Source organism: Mustela erminea, chromosome 6 (assembly GCF_009829155.1).
Source record: "Mustela erminea isolate mMusErm1 chromosome 6, mMusErm1.Pri, whole genome shotgun sequence".
Taxonomy (NCBI): domain Eukaryota; kingdom Metazoa; phylum Chordata; class Mammalia; order Carnivora; family Mustelidae; genus Mustela; species Mustela erminea.
The window spans coordinates 100,683,425-100,707,338 of NC_045619.1; the positions used below are offsets into that span (position 1 = coordinate 100,683,425).

Genomic DNA, 23,914 nt, shown 5'->3' on the forward strand with positions numbered 1-23,914 from the left:
GCCAGTTGCAGTTCCTATTTTCTGATGACAGGGCTTCTGGGTTTTGTTTTGTTTGAAGAGCCATTGTCAACATCCCTCCCCAGAACATTACATTTGTTGCATATCATTATCACTCAACATGCATAGTTAACATCAGGGTTTACTCTTGGTGTTGTACCTTCCATGTGTCCGGACAGATGTATAATGACTTGTATCTCCCATTACAGTATCATACAGGGTAGTTTCACTGCCTAAAACATCCTCTATGCTCCACTTACTCATCCCTTCCTTCTCCTCCAACCCACATGTAATGAAATAATTTTCCAGATCTTCAACTTTCATGAAATAGCTTTTCTTAAGAATGCGCCTGGTTTGCTCTTTTTTCTTTCCCACTTTTCACTGCTTTATCCTCCTTTGCAAAAGAAAAACATATCTCTAACCCATCTTAAATATTTACTGTGGGGGGGGGCACCTGGGTGGCTCAGTGGGTTAAAGCCTCTGCTCAGGTCGTGATCTCAGGGTCCTGGGATTGAGCCCTACATCGGGCTCTCTGCTCAGCAGGGAGCCTGCTTCCTCCTCTCTCTCTGCCTGCCTCTGCCTACTTGTGATCTCTGTCTGTCAAATAAATAAATAAAATCTTTAAAAAAATATATTAAAAAAAATTAAAAAATTTTTACTGTGGTATGATAGGCAAAATCTGAGAGTGCATAGCTCCTGAGGGACAGAGCTATGGCAGTCATTATGGCATTGATGGGAAATATTAAAGCAGGCAATGCCTTAGTTCAACCAGTGTTACTCAAAGTGTGATCATCAGTGAATGAGACAACATCAGCATCCCCTGGGAGCTCAGAAGACAAGCAAATTTTCAGCTCCACCCTGGGCCTGCAGAGTCAGAATGCCTGCAGGGTGGGACCAAGAAATCTGTATTAACAAGACTTACAAGTGCCTCTTACATGTGCTGCTAAAGTTTTATTTATTTATAAATGTGATTTTTTTTTAAAGATTTTATTTATTTATCAGAGAGAGAGGGAGAGAGAGCAAGCACAGGCAGACAGAATGGCAGGCAGAGGCAGAGGGAGAAGCAGGCTCCCCGCTGAGCAAGGAGCCCGATGCGGGACTCAATCCCAGAACGCTGGGATCATGACCTGAGCTGAAGGCAGCTGCCCAACCAACGGAGCCACCCACACGTCCCTATAAATACGATTTTTTAAAAAATATATTTTATGTATTTATTTGAGAGAGAGAGAGAGAGAGAGCGCGCATGAGCAGGGTGGAGAAGAGCAGGGAGAGGGAGAAGCAGACCCAGGACACTGGGATCATGACCCAGGCCGAAGGCAGACACTCAACTGAGCCACCCAGGTGCCCCAGTGTGCTAAAGTTTTAGAAGCATCAACTAGTAAAGAAGCCCTCTACAAAGTTCCATAGCTTTTGTCTGTCTTAGAATTAAGAAGGAAGATGGTTGACACAGGGATATAAATTAACATTTTAAAAAAGATTTATTTATTTATTTGATAGGCAGAGATCACAAGGAGGCAGAGAGGCAGGCAGGGAGAGAGGAGGAAGCAGGCTCCCCACCAAGCAGAGAGTCAGATGTGGGGCTCGATACCAAAACCCTGAGATCATGACCTGAGCTGAAGGCAGAGGCTTAACCCACTAGGCCACCCAGGCACCCCTATACATTAACATTTTTACTTGAAATAAAAAAACCTTAGACTTTTTTTGACAGAAAGTGTAAATGGGCTTACTTGTTTGCCATTTGGTTTTTATTTCTACAAACTCAATGAACTATGTCTCTATCTAAAGGTTTCCAGACACAAAAATGTACAAGGCCTATGGGTATGTCTGTGCGGTTGCGGGGGGAAGTGGAGGCTAAAACCTGGTTGTGCAGCTTCCCAGGGAGGGCAGGAGCTGAAACAGTCCGCAGTCCATCGGACAGGCACCATCTCTGGAAAACCTGTTCATTCTGCTTTTTCCCTGGGGGACATCTTTTCCAAATGTGCGCAGAGGCACTGGGAAGTCTAGCAGTGGCCCTCAAAGCACATACATCACATACCAGAGTGCGGAAAATTAATCCCTGTGAGCTATTTAGACATTAAAAATTTTATTTTAGATGCTAACTTAAAAATGTGTGAGGAGGTATATAGTTTTTCAAAATTGTGAGTAAATAAAAAAGAAGAAGAAATGAAGAAGATCACTGCTTCTGTCCTTCTTTCAGTATTGCTCTGGTGCCCACTTCCCACTGTAATACCGCAGGTCTGCAAGTCTCTTCCTTTCTCTGCGGTTCCTTCTTTTGGCCTTTACTTCTTCTTAAGTATACTTGGGGCTCCTGGGTGACTCAGTGGGTTAAGCCTCTGCCTTCAGCTTGGGTCATGGTCTCAGGATCCTGGGATGGAGCCCCACAATGGGCTTTCTGCTCCACAGGGAGCCTGCCCTCCCCCCACCCTGGCCTGCCTCTCTGCCTACTTGTGATCTTTCTCTGTCAAATAATCAATTAAAAAAAAAAAAATCTTAAAAAAAAAGTATACTTGGCGCACAATGTAACATTAGTTTCAGGTGTACAGCATGTGATTCCACAGTCTGTATGGCATGCTACATTCACAGTAGCTCTGGTTACCATCTGTCACCATACAATATTATTAGAACACCATCAGCTATATTCCCTATGCTGTATATTCCCTATCCCCAGACTTATTCATTCCATGCCTGGAAGCCTGTATCTCCCACTCTCCCTCACCTATTCTGCCCATCCTCATATTTTCTTCCATTCTGGCAAAAAAAAAAAAAAAAAAAAAAAGAAGCGTGTTCTCTACATCTCTGAGTCCGTTTCTGTTTTGTTTTGGTTTTGGTTTGTGTGTGTGTTCATTTGTGCGGTAGATTCCATATACAAGTGAAATCATTCAGTATTTGCCCTTCCCTGTCTGACTTATTTCACCTACTATAATTCCCTCCACATTGTCACAAATGGCAAGATTTTATCCTTTTTTATTGCAAATATTTCATAATATAGACACATCTTCATTTGCAAATATCCTTTCCCATTTGGTAGGTTGCTTTCTTGTTTTGTGGATGATTTTCTTCTCTGTGCCTCTTTATTTTGACATAGTCCCAATCGTTTATTTTTGCTTTTGTTTCCCTGGCCTAGGAAAATGTGGCTAAGGCTGATGTGAGAGAGATTACTGCCTATGCTGTCCTCCAGGAGTGTTACGGCTTCAAGTCTCACATGCAGGACTTCGATCCATCGCGTTGATGTTTGTGTGAGGCGTAAGAAAGCGTGGCCTTTACTTCTGCAGCATATGCACCATACCCTTATGTTGAGACAGCTTCCTTTCATCTTCTTCTTAATCTGTTGCCTAAATGTTCTCAGGTTTATTCTCTTCTCTTGAGAGCTTCGCCCCTTCATCGTTAGGACCGTGACAACATCTCAAGCCTTACTAAATACACCAGGCCCCACGTCACTTGTCCCTTGTCGCTTGCCTCACCTCCGCTAGACCTGCGCTCCATTTTCATTTCCGGGGCTCACGGAGCCGCGGGACTAGGGAGGGCGTCTCGAGGATCTACACTGCCACCTGGCGACCTACTGTGAAAGAGCGCTGGCGACCCCAGGGCGCTAGTAACAGCATAGCAACCAGGCTGACGTCCGAGGCGCAGAAGCACCAGTCGTGGGCGCAACAGACAGCGAGAACCCCCTCTCCTTTCGTCACAACATTTTCTCTGCCTGGAAGGATCTTTCCAAAAATTTCTCTCAAAACTCTCTCACCTTCCCAACTCCAGAGTAAATGCCACTTTTCCATGATCTCTTTTCTGAGCTTCCGAATTAGGAGTATCTCACTCCCGTTCGAGTTCCACCGACTGATTTGGGATCTCCCTAGTAATTTTTACGGAGCTCCACTTTGCCTCTTCCAAACTATTTCTCAAAACCTCAGATCCTTTGAGGTACATGCCATCAGGGTACTGTAATCATCTGCTGACAATCCTGGGTTACTTCCCCTCTTTCCCTGGAAATTTGAAGACCTGATTCATTCCTTCACTTACACCACTCCTACCATCATCATTCCTAGTGACTTTGTCATCCATGGAAATAGTGTGCTGGCCTCTCAACTCCTTGTCCACTCATTTCCAGTCATCTTGTTTTCCAGCCCACCTCAGTCGCTTACTCCCATGGTGACCCCCCTGTCCAGGTCATTAATAATAAATACATTCCTTCCAAAACCTGTTTCTCACATCTCACACTGACCCTCACCTCCTCTGCAACAGTTTCTTAATAGACATGAGATCTCTAAGCCAGCAGCCCTATCAAGTTTTCATTGCCCATCACTCTTCTTCTGGTTTTACATTCCACATCACCCGCCTTAAATTGTTGCAGTCATCACTCTCTACACATTCTTCTGCACAAACTTGGAACTCCCTGGCACTTCCTCCCTTCCTGTTGTATTCCTCCCTAAAATCCCAACCCTTGGTTAATTTCAACCCTACTTAACTCTGCTTGCTTGCTCTAACTAAGCAAACTTAGGTGAGGAAAGAAATCCACAACCCTGCTAACTGGTCCCACACTAAATTTAGATGATAATCTCAAGTGCTCTCAGCACTGCTCTGCAAAGCTTTATTTTCCAAAATCAATTAACTCTCTATTCTTCAAAAAAACAATTTCATACCTTTTCCTTGCTCTTGAAATTTCTAAGATCTCTTCTTCCTTTTTCACTCTCAATTGATAATCTCATTTCTAATTTCATTAGAAACCTAGATAAGAGAATTTCCTCATTATGTTACTTCACTACCAAATCTCCTAGTTTGACGATGTCAGTATCCACACACTCAGCTTCCCTCCTGTTAAAATGGGTGATGTGGCTCTTGCTCCCATCTGGTAAGGCCAGCCTCTCCACTAGAAAACTGGATCTCTTTCCTTCTTGTCTTACTCAAGAATTCTTTTTAAAGATTTTTTTATTTATTCATTTGAGAGAGAGAGAGAGAGCATATAAGTGAGAGCACAAACAGGGGGAAAGGTCAGAGGGAGACCCTTTCTGAAAGGGTCAGAGAAGCATACTCCCCACTAAGCAGGGAGCCCGATAACGCAGGGCTTGATTCCAGGACCCTGACCATGACTTGAGCTGAAGGCAAATGTTTAACCCACTGAGCCATACAGGCGCCCCATAACAAGGCTTTCCCTTATAGATAAAGACAAAATTCAGAAAAGTGGAGACTTCAGGCATGGTGAGAAGCTAGAGGGGAATCGTAACACTATCTATAAGACTCTAATTCTTAAGCAGGGAGATGGGTGTAAGATGTTCATTTCAAAAATTCTTGCCTTTTTAATAAAGATGATGCTGAAAATGAAGAAGAAAGCCCCTGATCCTCCCAAAGTGAAAAACAAAGGATTTAAAGGCCAAAAAAGCAGTGCTAAAAGGTGTCCACGCATTACTGGCTCCATAGGCAGCCCAAACATCCTCAGAAGAGCACCCCCAGGAGAGACAAGCTTGAACATTATGTCTTCATCAATTTCCCCTGACCAGTGACTCAGCCATGAAGAAGGAAGACCACAACATTCTTCCAGTCACTGTGGATGTCAAAGTCTACAAGCACCAGACCAAACGGGTATGAGGAAGCTCTGTGACATTGACATAGTCAAAGTCAACATTAGGCCTGATGGAGAGAAGGTCCATGTTCAACTGACTCCTGACTAGGATGCTTTGGATGTTACCAAAGAAACTGGGATCATCTAAACTGAGTCCAGCTGGCTAATTCTAAATATATATATTTTTTGCCATAAAAAATTCTTTTTTTTAAAAGATTTTATTTAGGTATTTGATAAAGAGATAGAGAGAGAGGGAGCACAAGCAGAGGGATTGAGAGAGGGAGAAGCAGGCCTCCCTGAGCAAGAAGCCCAATGCAGGGCTTGATCCCAGGACCTTGGGATCATGACCTGAGCTGACAGCAGACATTTAATAACTGAGCCACCCAGATACCCCATCCATAAAAAATTCTTATAACACATATATTCCTTTATAGAAAGGAAATAATTATTCCCTCTCTTTAGGAAGGAAATAAGTCCCTCTCAAGAGGAGCACCCCATATCTGGGCTCCCTTTAAAGTAAAATTCTTCCCATTCCTTAAACCACTCTTTATTAAACCTGCTCCAGTAGGCTTTTGTCCCTCCTGCTGTATCTGAATTACTCTGTCAAGGTCATCAACAAACTCCATCTTACCAAATCCAATGGCCAATTCTTTATCTTTCCCAGCCAACCACTCAAAAATCTCTGACAAAACTAATCACTCAAATAAATTTCCTCCCTTGGCTTTTGATACATCAGTCTGTCTTGGTTTCCAGTTCCTGCCTTTTCTCACCATTTCTTTTTTTTTTTTTTTAACATTTTATTTATTTATTTGACAGAGAGACTGCAAATAGACAGAGAGGCAGGCAGAGAGAGAAGGGGAAGCAGGATCCCCACTGAGCAGAGAGCCCAATGTGGGGCTCGATCCCAGGACCCTGAGATCATGACCTGAGCTGAAGGCAGAGGCTTTAACCCACTGAGCCACCTAGGCGCCCCGTTCACCATTTCTAAACATTGGATTGTCTCCAGTGTTTAATCCTTAAAACCCTTTTCCACATATAGTCATACCTGGCTTGTCACCTCTAGACCCCCGGCTTTTTTTTTTTTTTTTTTTTTTTTAGGATTTTATTTATTTATTTGACAGAGAGAGATCACAAGTAGACAAAGATGCAGGCGGAGAGAGAGGAGGAAGCAGGCTCCCTGCTGAGCAGAGAGCCTGACATGGGGCTCGATCCCAGGACCCTGGGATCATGACCTGAGCCGAAGGCAGAGGCTCTAACCCACTGAGCCATCCAGGCACCCCTAGACCCATGGCTTTAAACACAATTTATATTGAATCTTAGTCTCCAGTTTGGACCCGGTCTCTTAAGCTACAGAACTGGATGTCTCTACAAGGAGGGCTACATGGGAATCTCAAACCCAGGAGTGCTCCAGGCTCCTGTCCGTTCCTCCCCTAACTTGTGCTTCCTCCAATTTTCCTACCTCAACTGCTTAAGCTTTAAAAAAAAAAAAAAAAAGGAACTACTATTAAGTTCTGTACTACATTCACACCCTCTGCCCGATTCATTAGCAGGTCCTGCCTGCTGAACTGACTGCTTTTCCTACCCCTACTTTTCTTACCTATTATTACCACTTTTACCCAACCCAACATGATCTCTACCAATATGCTAATCACTGACCTACCTGCTTCTATACTTGCCCCCATAGTTTATTCTCCAACCGACAGGTTTAGTGACCTCTTAAAAACATAAATCTACTCTTATTTCTCCCCTGTTCAAAACCCTTCCAATGGCATGATATCAAATTAAAAAAAAAAAAATCAAACATCTCATCATGGTCTGCCAGGCCCTAGGTGATTCAGCCCTGCCTCCCCAATCTCATTTCTTATTCTTCTTGATGTGCTACTCCTCCCTTGCTGTTCTTGTAATGGTCTTTGGGCCAAATGTAGCCTATCATCTGTTTTTTGTTGTTGTTTTTTGTAGTTTGTTTGTTTTATTGCCTTTTTAAATTTTATTTTATTTATTTATTTGATAGAGAGAGACAAAGCAAGAGAGGGAACACAAGCAGGGAGAGGGAGAAGCAGGCTTCCCGCTGAGCAGGGAGCCCCATGCAGGGTTGACACCAGGACCCGGGGATCATGTCCTGAGCTGAAGGCAGACACCTAACGACTGAGCCACCCAGGAGTCCCCTGTTTTATTGCCTTTTTGAGGTAATTATAGATTCACATCTAGTTGTAAGAAATAATACACAGGTCTCTGTGTATTAAATATACTAAATATACTCTTTATTCAGTTTCCCCTGTAGGCAATATCCTGCATAACACTGTTCAATATCACCAGGGAACTGATGTTATTTTATCTATTTACCCTATAGCCAGTTAGCTCTCTCCTAATGCCAATCAGTAGCAACCATTAGTCTCTCCTCCATCTCTATATTTTTATCATTTTAAAAATGTTATATAAATGGGACCTATTTTAGTTTGGGCTGCTCTAACAGAGTACCATAGACTGGGTGCCTTAAACAGTTTATTTCTCAGTTCTGAAGGCTGAAAGTCCGAGATTAGGGTGCCAGCATGGCAGGGCTCTGGTGAAGGTCTTCTTCGTGGTTTCCAGACAGCAGCCTTCTCCTCATATCCTCACATGGCAGAGAGAGAACACACAAAATAGCTCTCTGGCCTCTCCTTATAAAGGTATTAATCCCAGTCTTAAGGGCTCCACTCTAATAACCCAAGAGCCTCACATAGGCCCCACATCCAAGTACCATCACACTGGGGATTAGATTTCTAAAATATAATGAATTTGGGGGGGGATACAAACATTCAGTCCATAATAAGATCATATAATAAGTCATCTTTTGAAATTGTCTCCTTTCACTCAGTAAAATTCCCTTGAGACACACCCAAGCAATAATTTGTCCTTTTTTTTTTTTTTTAAGTAATCTCTTATGTGCCCAACATTGGGCTCAAACTCACAGCCCCGAGATTGAGAGTTACATGCTCTATCAACTGAGCCAGCCAGGTCCCCCTTTTGCTCATTCTTTAAAAAAAGTGTTGAGGTTTTTTAAATAATAGTTTTATTGAGATAAAACTCACAAACTATACAATTCACCATCAAAGTGTATAATTCAGTGGTTTCTAGGATATTTGCAGAATTGTGCAACCACCACCACAATCAATTTTGGAACATCTTCATCACCCAAAAAGAAACTCCATACGTATTTGCAGTCACTCTCCAATTTCCCCCAAATAACAAGCCCTAGGCAACCACTAATCTGCTTTCTGCCTTCATAGATTTGCCTATTCTGGACATTTCGTATAAATGGAATTATATAATATGTGGACTTTGGTCACTGGCTTCATGAACTCAGTACAATGTTTTCAAGATTCATCCATACTGTAGCACGTTATCAGCACTCTGTCTCCTTTTACTGTTAAATAATATTCCATTGTATGGTTATAACACATTTTATTTATCTGGCCATCAGTTGATGGACATATGGGTTGTTTCCATTATCATGCATAATGCTACTATAAGCACTCAAGTGTAAGTTTTTGTTTAAACATATGTTTTCATTTCTCTTGGGTATAAATCTAGGAGCGGCATTGTTGGGCCAATATGGTAATTCTATGTTTAAATTTTTTTTAAGATTATTTATTTATTTATTTGACAGATTGAGAGAAAGAGATCACAAGTAGGCAGAGAGGCAGGCAGAGAGAAAGATGGAAGCAGGCTCCCCACTGAGCTGGGAGCCCGATGCAGGCCTTGATCCCAGGACCCTGGGATCATGACCTGAGCCGAAAGCAGAGGCTTTAACCCACTGAGCCACCCAGGTGCCCCTATGTTTAATGTTTTCAGGAACTGCTAGCCTATTTTCCGAAGCAGTTTTCCCATTTTATATTCCTACCAGCAATGTATAAAGGGGTTCAACTTCTTCATAGCCTTGCCAACACTTTTCAGTGTCTGTATTTTGAATTATAGACAACTGGTGAGTGTCAAATACCATCTCGCTGTGGTTGTGATTTGCATCTCCTGAAGGGCTAATGATATTGAGCATCTTTTCATGTGCTTATTAGTCATTTGTTTATCTTCTGAGAAATGTCCACACAGATCACTGATCATTTTTTAATTGGTTTATTTGTCTTTTTATTATGGAATTATAATTAGTCTTTATATAATCTAGATACAAGTCCCTTTACCATACACATGATTTGCAAATATTATCTCCCATTCTGTGGGTTGTCTTTTCACTCTCTTGATGGTGTCTTTGAAGCACAAGTGTTTAACCCTGATTATGTCTGATATATCTATTTTTTCCTTTGTTATTCATGATTTTGGTATCTCATCCAAGAAACCATTGCATAATGCAAGATCACAAAGGTTTACATATATGTTTCCTTCTAAAAATATTACGGTTTGGGCGCCTGGGTGGCTCAGTCCATTGAGCAGCCAACTCTTGATTTTGGCTCAGGTCCAGGTGTCACTCTTGATCTGAGGGTCCTGGGATCTGCCTTCAGCTGGGAATTTGCTTGAGGAAATCTCTCTCCCTCTTCATCTCCTCCTCCCCCCACCTCTATCTCTCTCTCTCAAAAAAATAAATCTTTTAAAAAAATTTTATGGTTTGGGGTGCTTGGGTGGCTCAGTGGGTTAAAGCCTCTGCCTTCGGCTCAGGTCATGATCCCAGGGTCCTGGGATCTAGCCCCGTGTCGGGCTCTCTGCTCGGCAGGGAGCCTGCTTCCTCCCCTCTCTCTCTCTGCCTGCCTCTCTGCCTACTTGGATCTCTGTCTGTTAAATAAATAAATAAAATCTTTAAAAAAATTTTATGGTTTTAGGTCTGTGATCCATTTTGAGTTAATTTTTGTTTGTGAGGTAAGGGTCTAACGTCACTCCTTTGCTTGTGGGCTATCCAGTTGTCCTTGCACAATTTGTTGAAAAGACTATTTTTTCCCTCACTGAATGGTCCTGGCACCTTTTTGAAAGTTGAACACAGGCATCTGAGAGTTTATTTCAGGACTATGAATTCTATTTTATTGATCTGTATGTCTAACCTTATGCTAATACCACACTGTTTTGACTACAGTTACTGCTGAGTTTTGAGAGGGCTTTTTGTCAATATGTGGTTTGTAAATATTTCCTCTGTAGCCTGTCTCTTCACCATCTTCACTGGGTCTTTACAGTGCAAAAGCTTTTAATTTTGGTGAGGCCCAATTTATCTTTTTTTTTTTTCCTTTATGGTTTATACTTTTGAGGTCAAGCCTCTTCCTGTGTTTATAAATAAAGTTTCATTATAACACACCCATGCCCATTTGTTTACATGTTTGTAGCTGCTTCAACATATGACAGCAGAGTTGAAAATTGTTAACAGAGACACAGAACCTACAAAGCCTAAAACACTATCTGGGTCTTTATAGAAAACTTTGTGGACTCTCTGCTCTAATCTGCTAAGCCTTTCTACTCTAGCACCTCTACATCTATTCTTCCCTCTGTCTGAAGCACTTTCTTCAGATCTTCTCATGGCTGGTTCCTTATTGTCACAAATGTTCTTGCTCAAATTCATGCTGGATAGGCCTTCTCTGACTGCATTATTTATGTAACCCTACTTTCCTATCCCAACATTTATGCCTTTACCTTGCTTTATTTTTCTTCATTTGAATGTATCACTTCCTTTCGGAGAATATAAGCTATATGAGGGTAGTCCTTTGCACCAAGAGTACCTACTACAGGTACTATTTGAAATATTTGGGGACGCCTGGGTGGTTAAGTGTCTGCCTTTGGCTCAGGTCATGATCCCTGGGTCCTGGAATCAAGTCCCTCATTGGGCTCCCTGATCAGCTAGGAGTCTGCTTCTCCCTTTGCCTGCTCTGCCTACAGCTCACCCTGCTTGTGCTCTCTCTGACAAATAAATAAAATCTTAATATATATTTGAATGAAAAATGAATCATAGAGAACTATCCCATTTTTTAGAAAAATAATCCTACTGTTAACTCCATAAATTATTTTATTAGGGGAGCAATGCTTGAATAAAAGAACTATATATCTGATTCCCATTATAATTTGTGTAAGTGATATTTATGTGTCATTGTACCTCTGTGAGATTCCCTAACAGAGCAAGCTAAGGAGTTACAGAGGACTAGAGGACAAGGATGTTTGGATGTCTTTAGATTTCTTTTTCTTTTTCTTTCCTTTTTATTTTATTTTATTTTTTAAGATTTTATTTATTTATTTGACAGATAGAGATCACAAGTAGGCAGAGAGGCAAGCAGAGAGAGGGAGAAGCAGGCTCCCTGCTGAGCAGAGAGCCCGATGCAGGGCTTGACCCCAGGACCCTGAGATCATGACTTGAGCCGAAGGCAGGAGAGGCCCAACCCACTGAGCCACCCAGGTGTCCCTCTTTTTTTTTTTTTAAGATTTTATTTGTTTATTTGTCAGAGAGTGATAGCATAAATAGGGGGAGCAGCAGACAGAGGGAGAAGCAGGCTCCCCACTGAGCAGAGAATTCCGATGCTGTTCGATTCCCAAGACCCTGGGATCATGACCTGAGCTCAACCGACTGAGCCACCCAGGTGCCCTTAGATTTAGTTTTCTAACTCTATATTCCTTCCTGATCTCCTCTTGAACCTAATAGGTGAATAATAATGTAGGTTATCTTTTTTACCCGTGATTGCTTTCTCCCAATTGTTTTTGAATTCTGAACCTCTTCATCTGTCTACTAAAAGAACAATGTTAAACAAAAGAAAAGAAAGAGGGCTTCACTATAAAGACATTGACCACAGGCCAGCTCTAGCATGCTGTAGTTGTGTGACCTTGAAAATTTATCTCAAGATCTTAAACCTTGAATTCAGATAATAACATCTGCCTCACAAATCAATGCATGTAAATAATTGGAAGTTTCCAATTATTTAATATTTTCTATATGCCTAGCTTCTGGCACAAAGCTCCTAAAATGCTTGTGATTTCCTAAGTGACAAAAACACTAGGAGCAACTCTTGTTCTAATATTTGTCTTTGACCCCATCCCTGACACAGAGATCCTAAGACCCTTATAAATTCCTAAGTGATGAGGGCACTAGGAGCATCTTTCGTTCTAATGAGGTGACTCATTACATTAATGAGAGGACTCCTGGATGGGTGCTGGTCACCGGGAAGACCAACCCATGGTTAGAACCTTGGAATTTTCAGCCCTACCCCCTTATCCTCCAGCACAGGGTGAGGGGCTAGAAAGGGAGTTAATAATTGATCCCACCGATCTGAGGAAACTCCATAAAATCCCAGTCGTAGGGTTCAGAGAGCTTTCAGGCTGGTGAACATGTGCACACTGGGAGGGTGCCTCACCCCAAGTCCAGGAGGATAGAAGTTCCTGCACTTGGGAAGCTCCCCAGACTTCCCATATGTGTCTTTTCATCTGACTTCATCTGTACCCTTCATCATATAATAAACTGGTAAATACAGGTAAGTGTTCCTGAGTTCTGGGAGCCACTCCAGCAAACCCAAAGAGGGAGTTGCTGGAACCTCTGATCTACAGCCAGCTGATCAGGAGTGCAGGTAGAACCAGGGCTTGCAACTGGTGTCTGAGGTGTGTGAGTGCTGGAGGGAGAGTCAGTCTAGTAGGACTGGGCCCCTAACCTGTGGAATCTGGTACTATTTCTAGGTAGATGGTGTCCGAATTGAATTAAATTGTAAGACAATTAAATTGCTTGGTGTGAGGAAAAACCTCCAAAATTTGGTGACCAGAACTGAAGTGTTTTGTGTGAGTCGAAACGAGACCCAAAGGAAAGAGTCACTGTAGGAAACATCACTGGATTTTTCCCTACATAGCCAAATACGTTGCCAAATGCTTAGAATATACAATCCAATTTAATTGTTACAATAACTGGCAAAGAGAGATGTCATGCAAAGAGCTAATTATAGTGTGGCTAATAGATATGAAATAGAACAAACTTTCACAGTCATTTGTATCTGGCTATGTCAAAATGACCTTGTCAAAAGTAGAATAACTTTTTAATGTTAGTAACAACAGCAACAACCATCTTCAATTTTTATTTATCCTTAATTACCACCACGATTCAGAAGACTTTGTCCTTTAATTTCTGTATTATCGAGATGTGTCATAGATATGGACTTCTTTTAAAATAAAACAACAACGATATATGATATCTTAATATTGATAAGGCACAATTAGAAGCCCACAAATAACAGAGGTAGACAATTCTGTGATTTTTGAAATGGAAAACAAAGTAAAGGGTCTAGTCTAATTATTAAATATATATGCAGCAGCAGGGACTAGATAGAGGTCTGGGATGGCAAGGGCACAGTGGCTTTGCTCTCAATTGGCAGAGAAGTGAACACATTTTTAAAAAATAATCACTTGAATATCTGAATTTCATATCTTGCTCTTAGAGTGCTTCCTCTAACGTCTTTCCAAAAGAGTCTTAACCACTGTCATATAAATGTATCATCTTTTAAAATGTGTTGACTTTTAAACTTTTCCAAAATGTACATCTTTAGGAAGACATGCTAAGGAAACGCAATTGCTCTCCCAGCTTTTCTTTCCTTAGTAGGACTATTAAAAAGTTCAGTAAAAAATCAGGGAGTCTGAGATGCCAGCCATTCAAGATACCAATGAAACCCCAGAAACAACCTTATTTAGTCTTTCTAGATGTGATCACACATGGTAAACCACTGACTTGGAGCAATATGTGATTTTAGCCACCCCATGATGTCTACCCCACCCCACCTCATTCCAAAGTTTTAACACCTTTCCGGAGATTCTTATCACAAGGCTTCACAAGTAATAGAGACTCAGTTACACTCTAGAGCCTGCTCTATAATAAGAGTTCTTACTATCATGCATTCATATATTCCTCTGTATTACTCTTCACACCTACACAGCCATGCTTCTTTTCCAGAATGTTCCCCCAAAACCAGTTATGTCATAATTTTACCAAGACTTGTTTGCAATTACAATGCTGAACATTCTTATTACTCTTGATATTACAGCACAAACACCACAAGGGGCAAATACTATTTAATTTAAAAAGAGAGAATGTAGAAATGTACCAAGTCTATTGACTGTAATAGTCTCTCCCACCACCATTTATGAATGTCATACATGATTAAGCCAACAAAAGGTTAGGAAGATGAAAGATATTACAATTAACACAGCCACAACAAAACAGTTTGATACTAATCTGACATAAATTCTTAATACTCACATCCTGTTTGTTGCTCTCCATGTCTCTGTTGTTTTAAGAATTCACTCTCCCTCCAACTCCTTTTCAAGGTACTGCTTCCTGTAAATTGTAATTGGCTAGTTATTTATTCGTTCTATCTACTTGAACTCCTTGAGAGCTTACGTATGACTTAGCCCACCACTGGGGACACCAAGAAATACCTGTGGAAGGATGTGAAACCTTCACAGAAATCTAATGATGTCTTAGATTAACTCAGTTCTATGGGGTCTTCATCAAAGCTCCTTCCACTTGTTCAGAAGCCAGTGGGAAGATTTTTATCAAGTTAAGGGGTCTGGGGCGAGAAGAGGGACAGAGCTGGATATGGTGAAAATGGAACCTCTATATTTTAAGTCCTTGCTCTGTCATCAACTAGTGGTTTCCCCATTAGCAAAATAAGCAGGGCATTAGAAAATCTTGCTGTCACAAAATTCTGGGACTTAATGTGGCTTTTTTTGCCACATAAAATTTAAAATCTTGGAAATAAGCTACCTGTGGCCTAAAGTGAGCTGAAAGTGGAGTCAGAAATCATGATTCTGCTTAATCAGTTATCAAGTCCTGAGTCTGTTCCCTCTTCTCCTGAAGTGGATGCATGGTTGTGGGGATTGGCTGGGATGTTGTATGTTCAAGGAACGACTATTACTTTCTGAGTTTCTCAGGAGGAGGCAGAGAATTCGGACAGACCATTCCTCTGACTATTCCACAGCCTCCTTGATACTTCTTTCCATTTCTCTCTTCAAACTTCTCACCCCAGTCTCCTCTCTCTCCTTTCCTGTCTACTGCTTCTTGTCTTCTAGGTCATCTTCATTTGGGAGGGAGGGATGGGGCATGGGGGGGAGGGACAAAACTAGAAACAACAACAACAACAAAAACAGCCCATAACTCTTTAAACTCGAGTAAATATACTTTTCTTAAAAAGGGAGATGCTATTTGGCTATTTATGGAGTTAATTCAGATAAATTCTTGAAAACAAACGGAAATCTTAAATTTAATCTATGTATTAAACTGGGATAAAATTAACAACAACAATAAAATTGTTGGGCCTTGTTGAAGGGCCTTATTCCCCTTCTCTTACGCTTCACTTAATGAATGGATGATCCATAATTTTCTTTTTTTTTTTTAAGATTCATTTATTTATCTGACAGACAGAGATCACAAGTAGGCAGAGAGGCAGACAGAGAAGAGAAGGAAGCAGGCTCCCTGCTGAGCAGAGAGCCCGATGTGGGGCTCGATCCCAGGACCCTGGGATCATGACCTGAGCCGAAAGCAGAGGCTTTAACCCACTGAGCCACCCAGGCGCCCCACATAATTTTCTAAGAAAATTCCAGTTTTCATCTTGCAAAAACCTACAAAACCAATCTCATCTGAGTAGCAGTTAAACTCCTGGTAGACATCTTTCAAGTTCCATGGCCTGGACCATTCTTCGACCCTTTCCTCACTTCCTTCAGGTCTCGGGGTCAAAAGACACCGCCTCAGAAAGGACTTCTCAGATTCACCTCATCCCCTTTCCCTCCCCCCCCCCCCCCCCCCGCTTTAATATACCATCCCTTCTCCCTCGCCCAGGTTAATACACCAGTCCCCTCCCCATCTTTTATTGTGTATTATCTCCATAAGATTTATCGCCGTCTGGCATTTTGTGTATCTATGTGATTTTCTTGTCTGTCTCTTCGCTAGAATATAAGCTCCCAAAGGGCAGGGCCATTGTCTACCTGGTACACAGTGCAACCCCCAGCATTTCAAGCAGGGGCTGAGACACAACAGGTGCTCAGGAAATAACCAATATTCTCTCCAAGACTCAGAGGCTACGTGCTGGCTTCTCCAGAGCCGCGGGACCCATCCTTCCTCGGCGCAACCCAATTCTGGGTCACCACCCACCTTTACCCGAACCCCGCTCGCGGGCTGGTCCTCCCACCTGCCGGCCACTGGGACAGCGCAGCGCGCCCACACCCGGGCCCTGCAACTCCAGTTGGGCCCTGCGGCTCCGCTCAACCGCGCATCTCCGGGGGCCCCCCAGGCTTTTCCGCTGGTCCCAGGCCGCTGCGCCCGGGACTGGCAGTGACGGCGCCACTGCGCTTCCGCCGGGCTCGCTGAGCAGCCGTTAGGCCCCCCGCGCCGCTGCCAAATGTCAAGGATTCTTTTCTGACGGATCCGTTGATGCGGTAGTAAAACGTGACCCGTTTATCCGGCTCCCTGCGGAAGGAGGACGCGCCCTCCCACCCGCGGGCTGCGCCGGGGGTCCCCCTCGCGAGTCCCCGCCACCGCGGCCCCCGCGACCCTCCTTCTCACCTTCGCACCAAACGGACCAGCACCGGCGGCCGGCGCACGACCCACCCGGCGTCTTCGGACCGAGGCGGCTGGGAACCCTTTACGGGGAAACTGTGCTGGGCCCCACCATCCTTAAAGTCGCCGTTAGGAGGGTGTTAACATTTCTGCTTTAAGAGATACCCGTCCCCCTCACCGCCCCCTCGCCCGCGAGAAGGTGCCCCCAGATAGCCCCGCGGGGCGGGCCGGAGTGGATGCGGAGGAGGCGGAGGGGGCGCGGGGGGGAGGGGGGCAACAATTCCTGGTAGTTCTTCTGGCCTCGGTGGCTATTTTCTGATGAAAAGTCCAACTGTCTTTCTTTCCACCTCCCAGAAAGGACTCTTTCCAGTTTCCAATAGAAGTCGTCCCCTGCTGCCCTATAGGTGCTCTCCAGGAGAGGGGAGGGCCCAGGAGAACACAAAAGTGTTTGGGGGAGACTGCTTTTCCCCAAACCGAACTTGGAATTATTTGGAGCCTCACCAGATGGCTTGGCCTTTAATAAAGCGGCGAGGCACTAGGGATGGTTTTTGTTGTTGTTGTTGTTTGTTTTGAGGCTCTACACTGAACTTCTCCAAAGAGATTGTCCCAGTGAACAATAAACACACGAGAAGGTATGCAGTTGAATTGGTCTTCAGGAAACTCCAAATTAAAACTACATGAGATTCCACTGCACGCCCCCCAGAATGGTTAAAATGAAGGAGGAAAAGGAAAGGAAGAAGGAATACAAAACGTGGAAGGGGATATGGGGTACCCAGAACTCTCATACACTGTTAATTGGGGATATATATTGATAAATTGGTGCAATCAATTGGTGCAATTGGGGGAAACTAGCGATATTTATTGAAACAGAACATAGGCCTACCCTGTGACCCAACAATTTCATTCCAACGGATTTCAACAGAAATTCATATACATGCTCACCAAAACATGGATACTAGAATGTCCATCTCTGCAGTATTCATAATAGCTCCAAAACTGGAAATAATCCAAATGTCCATTGAGAGAAGAATGGATAAATGCGTGGTGAGTATATTCACCCAACGACATAGGATACAGCAATTAGAGCAAATATATTATGGTGATGTATTATGGCAACGATATGGATAAATCTCATAAAGTTTAGTGAAAGAAATCAGGGTGCAAAAGAGAATATGTTGGGGTGCCTGGGTGGCTCGGTGGGTTGAGGCCTCTGCCTTCGGCTTGGGTCATGACCCTGGGGTCCTGTGATGGAGCCCCCCACTCTCAGCGGGAAGCCTGCTCCCCCCCCCCTCTGCCTACTTGTGATCTTTGTCTGTCAAATAAATAAATAAACTCTTTAAAAGAGAGAGAGAGAGAGAATATATTAAAAGATTCTATTTATATAAAGGTCAAAACTCGCATATGGTGTCATAAGTCCAGACTGTGGTTACCTTTCAGGGGATTGTGACTAGAAAGGACAGCACGGCTTCTGGGGTCTGTTAGTCACTTGGTCTGGGTGCTGTTAACTTTATAAAAACAACCATCCAAGGGCGCCTGGGTGGCCAGTCATTCAGCATCTGCCTTCCCTTCAGGTCATGATCCCAGAGTCCTGGGATGGAGAACCGAATGGGGCTCCCCGCTCGCAGGAAGCCTGCTTCTCCCTCTCCCACTACCCCTGCTTGTGTGCCCTCTTGCTGTCTTTCTGTCAAATAAATAAAATCTTTAACAAAAAGAAAAAAACCCCAATATCCAATAAAACATTTTCCTGGTATGTTTTACCTTAAAAAGTTTTCAGAACAAAAAAGCCTGACATATTAATTTGTCCAACTTCTCTGCTCAATTCAACCTGCATCGCTTTTATGATCATTATAAGGCTCTAGTAGGCACTGTGGAGTCCTGGAAAGATGTGTCTGCCTTCCAGTATTTCATAATCTTGGCAGTGGTATAAGCAAGTCATTGCTGGGAATAGTCTTTGATTATGTGCTAATTGTTAGGGAAATCCTATTAAAATACTCTGGAAGAAAGTTGGAGAAAAGTATATGCATCTAGGCAGAGTTTCTGGGTTAGAGGGATTTTTTTTTTTTAGATTTTATTTATTTATTTATTTTTTAAAAAGATTTTATTTATTTATTTGACAGACAGAGATCACAAGTAGGCAGAGAAGCAGGCAGAGAGGGAGGAGGAAGCAGGCTCCCTGCTGAGCAGAGAGCCCTATGAAGGGCTTGATCCCAGTACCCTGAGATCATGACCCAGCTGAAGGCAGAGGCTTTAACCCACTGAGCCACCCAGGTGCCCCTTAGATTTTATTTATTTGACGGAGAGACTGCAAGTAGACAGAGAGGAAGGCAGAGAAGGGGAAACAGGCTCCCTGCTGACCAGAGAATGTGATGTGGGGCTCTATCCCAGTACCCTGAGATCATGACCTGAGTCGAAGGCAGAGGCTTTAATCCACTGAGCCACCCAGGCACCTGAGTTAGAGGGATCTTAAGATCCTATAATTTCTTGTGAATAGGTGCTAGGGTGATCAACTGTCTCAGTTATCCCAGGACTAAGGGGTTTCCCCAGGATAGTCGTGGTCAACCTGGGATGGGTAGTCACTCTAACTGGGGCTGAGCCTGATTCATCTTTGTCGTCATTTTTTATTTTGTTTCTTCCTCTTCTTTCTTTCTTTTATTTTTTTAAAAGATTTTATTTATTTGACAGAGAGAGATACAGCGAGAGAGGGAACACAAGTAGAAATAGTGGAGAGAGGGAGAAGTAGGCTTCCCACGGAGCTGAGAGCCCAATGTGGGGCTCTATACCAGGACCCTGGGATCATGACCTGAGCCCAAGGCAGACCCTCAACTGACTGAACGACCCAGGCTCCCCTGCCCTTATTTTGTTTTGTTTCTTGAGAAGTGGGGAGGAGCAGAGGGAGGAGAAAGAGAATCCTCAAGCAAATTCCCCATTGAGCTTGGAGGCCCACCAGGGCTTGATTTCATGACCCTGAGATCATGACCTGAGCCAAAGTCAAGAGGCGAATGTTAGGGCGCCTGGTGGCTCAGTCCTTAAGCGTCTGCTTTCCATTCAGGTCATGATTCCAGGATCCTGGGATAGAGCCCTGCCTCTGGTTCCCTGCGTGGCAGGGACCTTGCTGCTTCTCCCTCCCCCTCTGAGGCTCCCCCGCCTGTGTTCTCTCACTCTGTCAAATAAATAAAATCTTAAAAAAAAAAAGAGTTGAATGCTTAATTGACTGAACCACCGAGGTGCCCCCGATTCATCTTTGAACCTGAAGTTTCTAACAGAGTCTGGCACATAGAAGATGCTCAATAAGCTCAATATTTGTTGAAATAAAATGGGGGGGAAATGGTAACAAATAAAGGCTCCCTATCAGGTGATACCAGTTGGTTTTTGAAGGGCAGGGAATTGCAGATCAGGTAGGGATTAGGATAAGCTTCAGAAGGGTCTTGAATGCCAAGCTGAATAGTCTGGATTATGTTTTATTGACAATTGGTTGCCATGGAATGCTCCTGAACAAAAAGAGTGACATAAAGAAAAAATCCGTACTTTATTAAATCTGGGCCACTGAAGGGGATTATTTGACATAAGTAGACTCTACAAGCCAAAGTCCAGGTCGAGAGGTTATTAGGAGTCCAGAAAAAAAGATGAATAATAGACTTTTAGAATTGTAAGAGAATGCTTTTTTAAAAACGCCTTTTTAAATTTTTGAATAACAGGTTTTCTTTTTCTAGTCTATGTTCCTTTTAGAAACTGTTTCTTCCAAACCTTCTATTCTCTTTTCTTAAATGTTAATAATTTTTTGGAATACTAATTTTAATAAATTAAATGAAGCAGCAAATGAAGGCCCAGTGGTAAAATGACCTGTCCAGGGCTATTTGGCAAGTCTGAAACAGACTGAACAAGAAGCTGAGTTTCGGAGCACCTGGGTGGCTCAGTGGGTTGGGCCACTGCCTTCGGCTTGGGTCATGATCTCAGGGTCCTGGGATCGAGTCCCGCATCGGGCTCTCTGCTTGGCGGGGAGCCTGCTTCCCTCTCTCTCTCTCTGCCTGCTTCTCTGCCTACTTGTGATCTTTCTCTGTCAAATAAATAAAATCTTAAAAAAAAAAAAAAAAAAGAAGCTGAGTTTCTTTCCTGCTACGGCGGTCACCTTACACTACACCAATAGATTCATAACGATGTCATGCTGGAATAAAGTGTTTCCTTGGAAGGGAAAAAACAAGGCAGTATTTTTTCTTTTTGAAGTGATATGTATCCAATTCTTAAATTATGAGAGTATAATCTTCCCATCTTTTTGGTGTTAAAAATGTTAATTTCCAGGGCGCCTGGGTGGCTCAGTCGGTTAAGCGTCTGGCTTTGGCTCAGGTCATGACTAGAGTTCTGGGATTGAGCTCCCTGCTCATCAGTGGGAGGCCTGCTTCTCCCTCTCCCACTCCCCCTGCTTGTGTTCCCTCTTTCACTAGCGCTCTCTCTCTGTCAAATAAATAAATAAAATCTTTGAACAAATAAAAATAAAGACTTTATTTTTAAGTAATCTCTATACCCAGTGTGGGGCTTGAACTCACAACTCTGTGATTAAGAGTCACTGCTCCACAGACTGAGTCCTGGGGTGGGATGAAGAGCACGAAGTGAGGGAAGGGCAGATGTGGAGGGAGAAGCAGGCTCCCCTCTGAACAGGGAACCTGACACAACACTTGATTCCAGGACCCCAGGGGTCATGATCAGAGCCAAAGGCAGCCACTTAACCCACTGAGCCACCCAGGTCCCCCTCCCTCCTTTTTATATACTTTCCTCTACTTACAGAGGCTGAAAAACCAAAACCTCAATTTCCTAGATTTTCTTGCAGCTAGGATTCTAGTTGTGAGTTTTATCTATGAAAAATTTGCACATCCAAGAGACTTGAAAAGTCAAAGTGAGGCAGGGGCCATCTCCTGGCTACTTTGGTTGTTGCTGCTGGCTGGCATGGTCATGGGATTTGGGGGTGGGGTGGGGTGGGGTTTCTGTAGTGTTCCAGCAACCGTGTACAAGCTTCATGGCCACTGAAAGCTGCTGAGACAGTCAGTGTTAGCAACGGTAGCTTCCTGATGCCTGGATCTTAGGGAAGGCACCATGTTCTCCCACTCAACAGTTAGAGGAACAGTCTTGATTCCTCCCCTTTCTGCAGCTTCCCCTGGTGGGTGAGTTTAGTAGTCTTGTTTTTGAAGCCATATCTGGGATATAGCAGAGACCCCGCTCCTCCTAAGTCCTTCCAACAAGTTTGTAAGTACCCATGTCCCTGTATTAAGGCCTTTTCTGCTTAAAATAAAGTGGTTTCTGCTTCCTGTAGACAACCAGATCACAACTGAGCAATAGTACTTTGTCCCTTCTGTACTTCTACCAGCCCCTCCAAACCCCTGCCTTCCCTTTTCCTCTTCTTTCCATAAATTCCAAGTGCAGCATAAACTGGTGCTTTCATCCTTGGTCTTTAGAGGCCTTCTAGCTGTTGCTGGGCCTCCAGAGGAAAGAAAAAAAGATTACTGTGTTTCACAGAGCAGAGGTTTGGGGAGGTGGGGCAGCTGTTAGGCTGGAGGAAGTTGAAGATTTTCCTAGGGCCTAAGATTCTTTCTGACTCAATGTCTTATGTTCTTACCAATCAAGATGCCACTGGTTTATCTTTACATGCGAGAGGGCTTAGCTCTTTGTTTAGGAACAATGCCAGTTTTTTTCTTCCTTAGACTTAGTGGTAGGCTCTATTTCTTCTTAGAGACAATTTCCACTCTGATTTATTGGATATCATCAAAAGGAAAGGTGCAGTGCTCTCACTGTATGAATGGTTTCACATATTCATATAATATTACCAGGAAAAAAAATGATAAATACCGTTTTTGAAATTTTTCTTAGTATCTTCCTTACCTAATTGCATATAAGCAATGTATACCTTACTATGCTAAAATTATCTGTAGCTTAGAAATAACTTTCCTCTGGTACTTTTATTATTGCAATAGAACTGCCCCCGGCTCTTCCCCTTATTTCAAACTGCTATCCAAATTATACTGACGAACCAGTATGATACACTCTCTCATAAACTATCTGACCTAGAAGATTCTAGAAAATTATAAAGAGGGACTCGGTCTGGATAAATAGAAGGTACTTGAATCTTGACCGACAGGCTGTGCAGTGTCCTGCCTGCAGTGGGATAGTTATAACACTCTTGTGAAGTTTTTGCACTGTTTCCTCAATTTCAGAGCCTTTTTAGACCATGTTAAAGCATGGGTGAAATCTTGCTGGAAAGCAAGCGATTCCATAATTTCTGGTTATCTCTCAATACTCTCAGTAAGTTCTTCCTACCCTTGACTCTCAGATTGTAGGTTAAACAACTTATTTTCCATTCATTGGATGTAGAGGTCATTTTTGTTTTTACTAATTCCATCTATCTTTTCAATTTTTTTCTAGGAATGTAGGTTAAGGGGCAATCTGCTTGCAAATTTTAAAGGCCCCAGGGTGTTAAGAGGAAAATGGTAGGTTTGGGAATGAAAAATGAAAGATCTACCTTTCATTTTATGGCTGGATTAACCCAGGTGGTAAGTGTGAAACATTTTTTCAGGATTATAAAATTGACATAGATAATTTATTTTAAAAATATGTGTATAGATATATTTTTTAAAAGATTTATTTGAGAGAGAGATTTATTTACTTATATTGTGAGAGACAGGGTTAGGGATGGGGCAAAGGGAGAGGGAGAAGCAGGCTCCCCCCTGAGCAGGAAGTACCCCACGAGGCTCCATCCCAGGACTCGGGATCATGTCGTGAGCCAAACGCAGGCTCAAGGAGCCAAATGCAGACTCAAGGGACTGAGTCACCCAGACGCCCCTATTTTGATATAGATACTGTAAAAAAAACATATTCTAAAGGTCTGGCATCTTTAGAATTTG

General features: G+C 42.9%; 1 protein-coding gene across 2 annotated transcripts in view; it reads right to left on the bottom strand.

Moving 5' to 3' along the window:
* The window catches only part of SLC2A3 (solute carrier family 2 member 3), an 88,962-nt gene extending 71,814 nt beyond the window's left edge, over positions 1-17,148 (bottom strand). The window contains exons 1-2 of one of the 2 annotated variants that reach the window (XM_032348875.1): positions 16,660-16,853; positions 14,733-14,810 (exon numbers count right to left, since the gene is read on the bottom strand). In XM_032348875.1, coding sequence (XP_032204766.1) covers positions 14,733-14,753 — 21 coding nt within the window. In that variant the 5' untranslated portion in view covers positions 14,754-14,810; positions 16,660-16,853. Of the gene's footprint in view, positions 1-14,732; positions 14,811-16,659; positions 16,854-17,033 lie in introns of those variants that run through there. The other variant, XM_032348874.1, reaches the window with a different exon arrangement.
* Between the last annotated feature and the right edge of the window lie 6,766 nt (positions 17,149-23,914).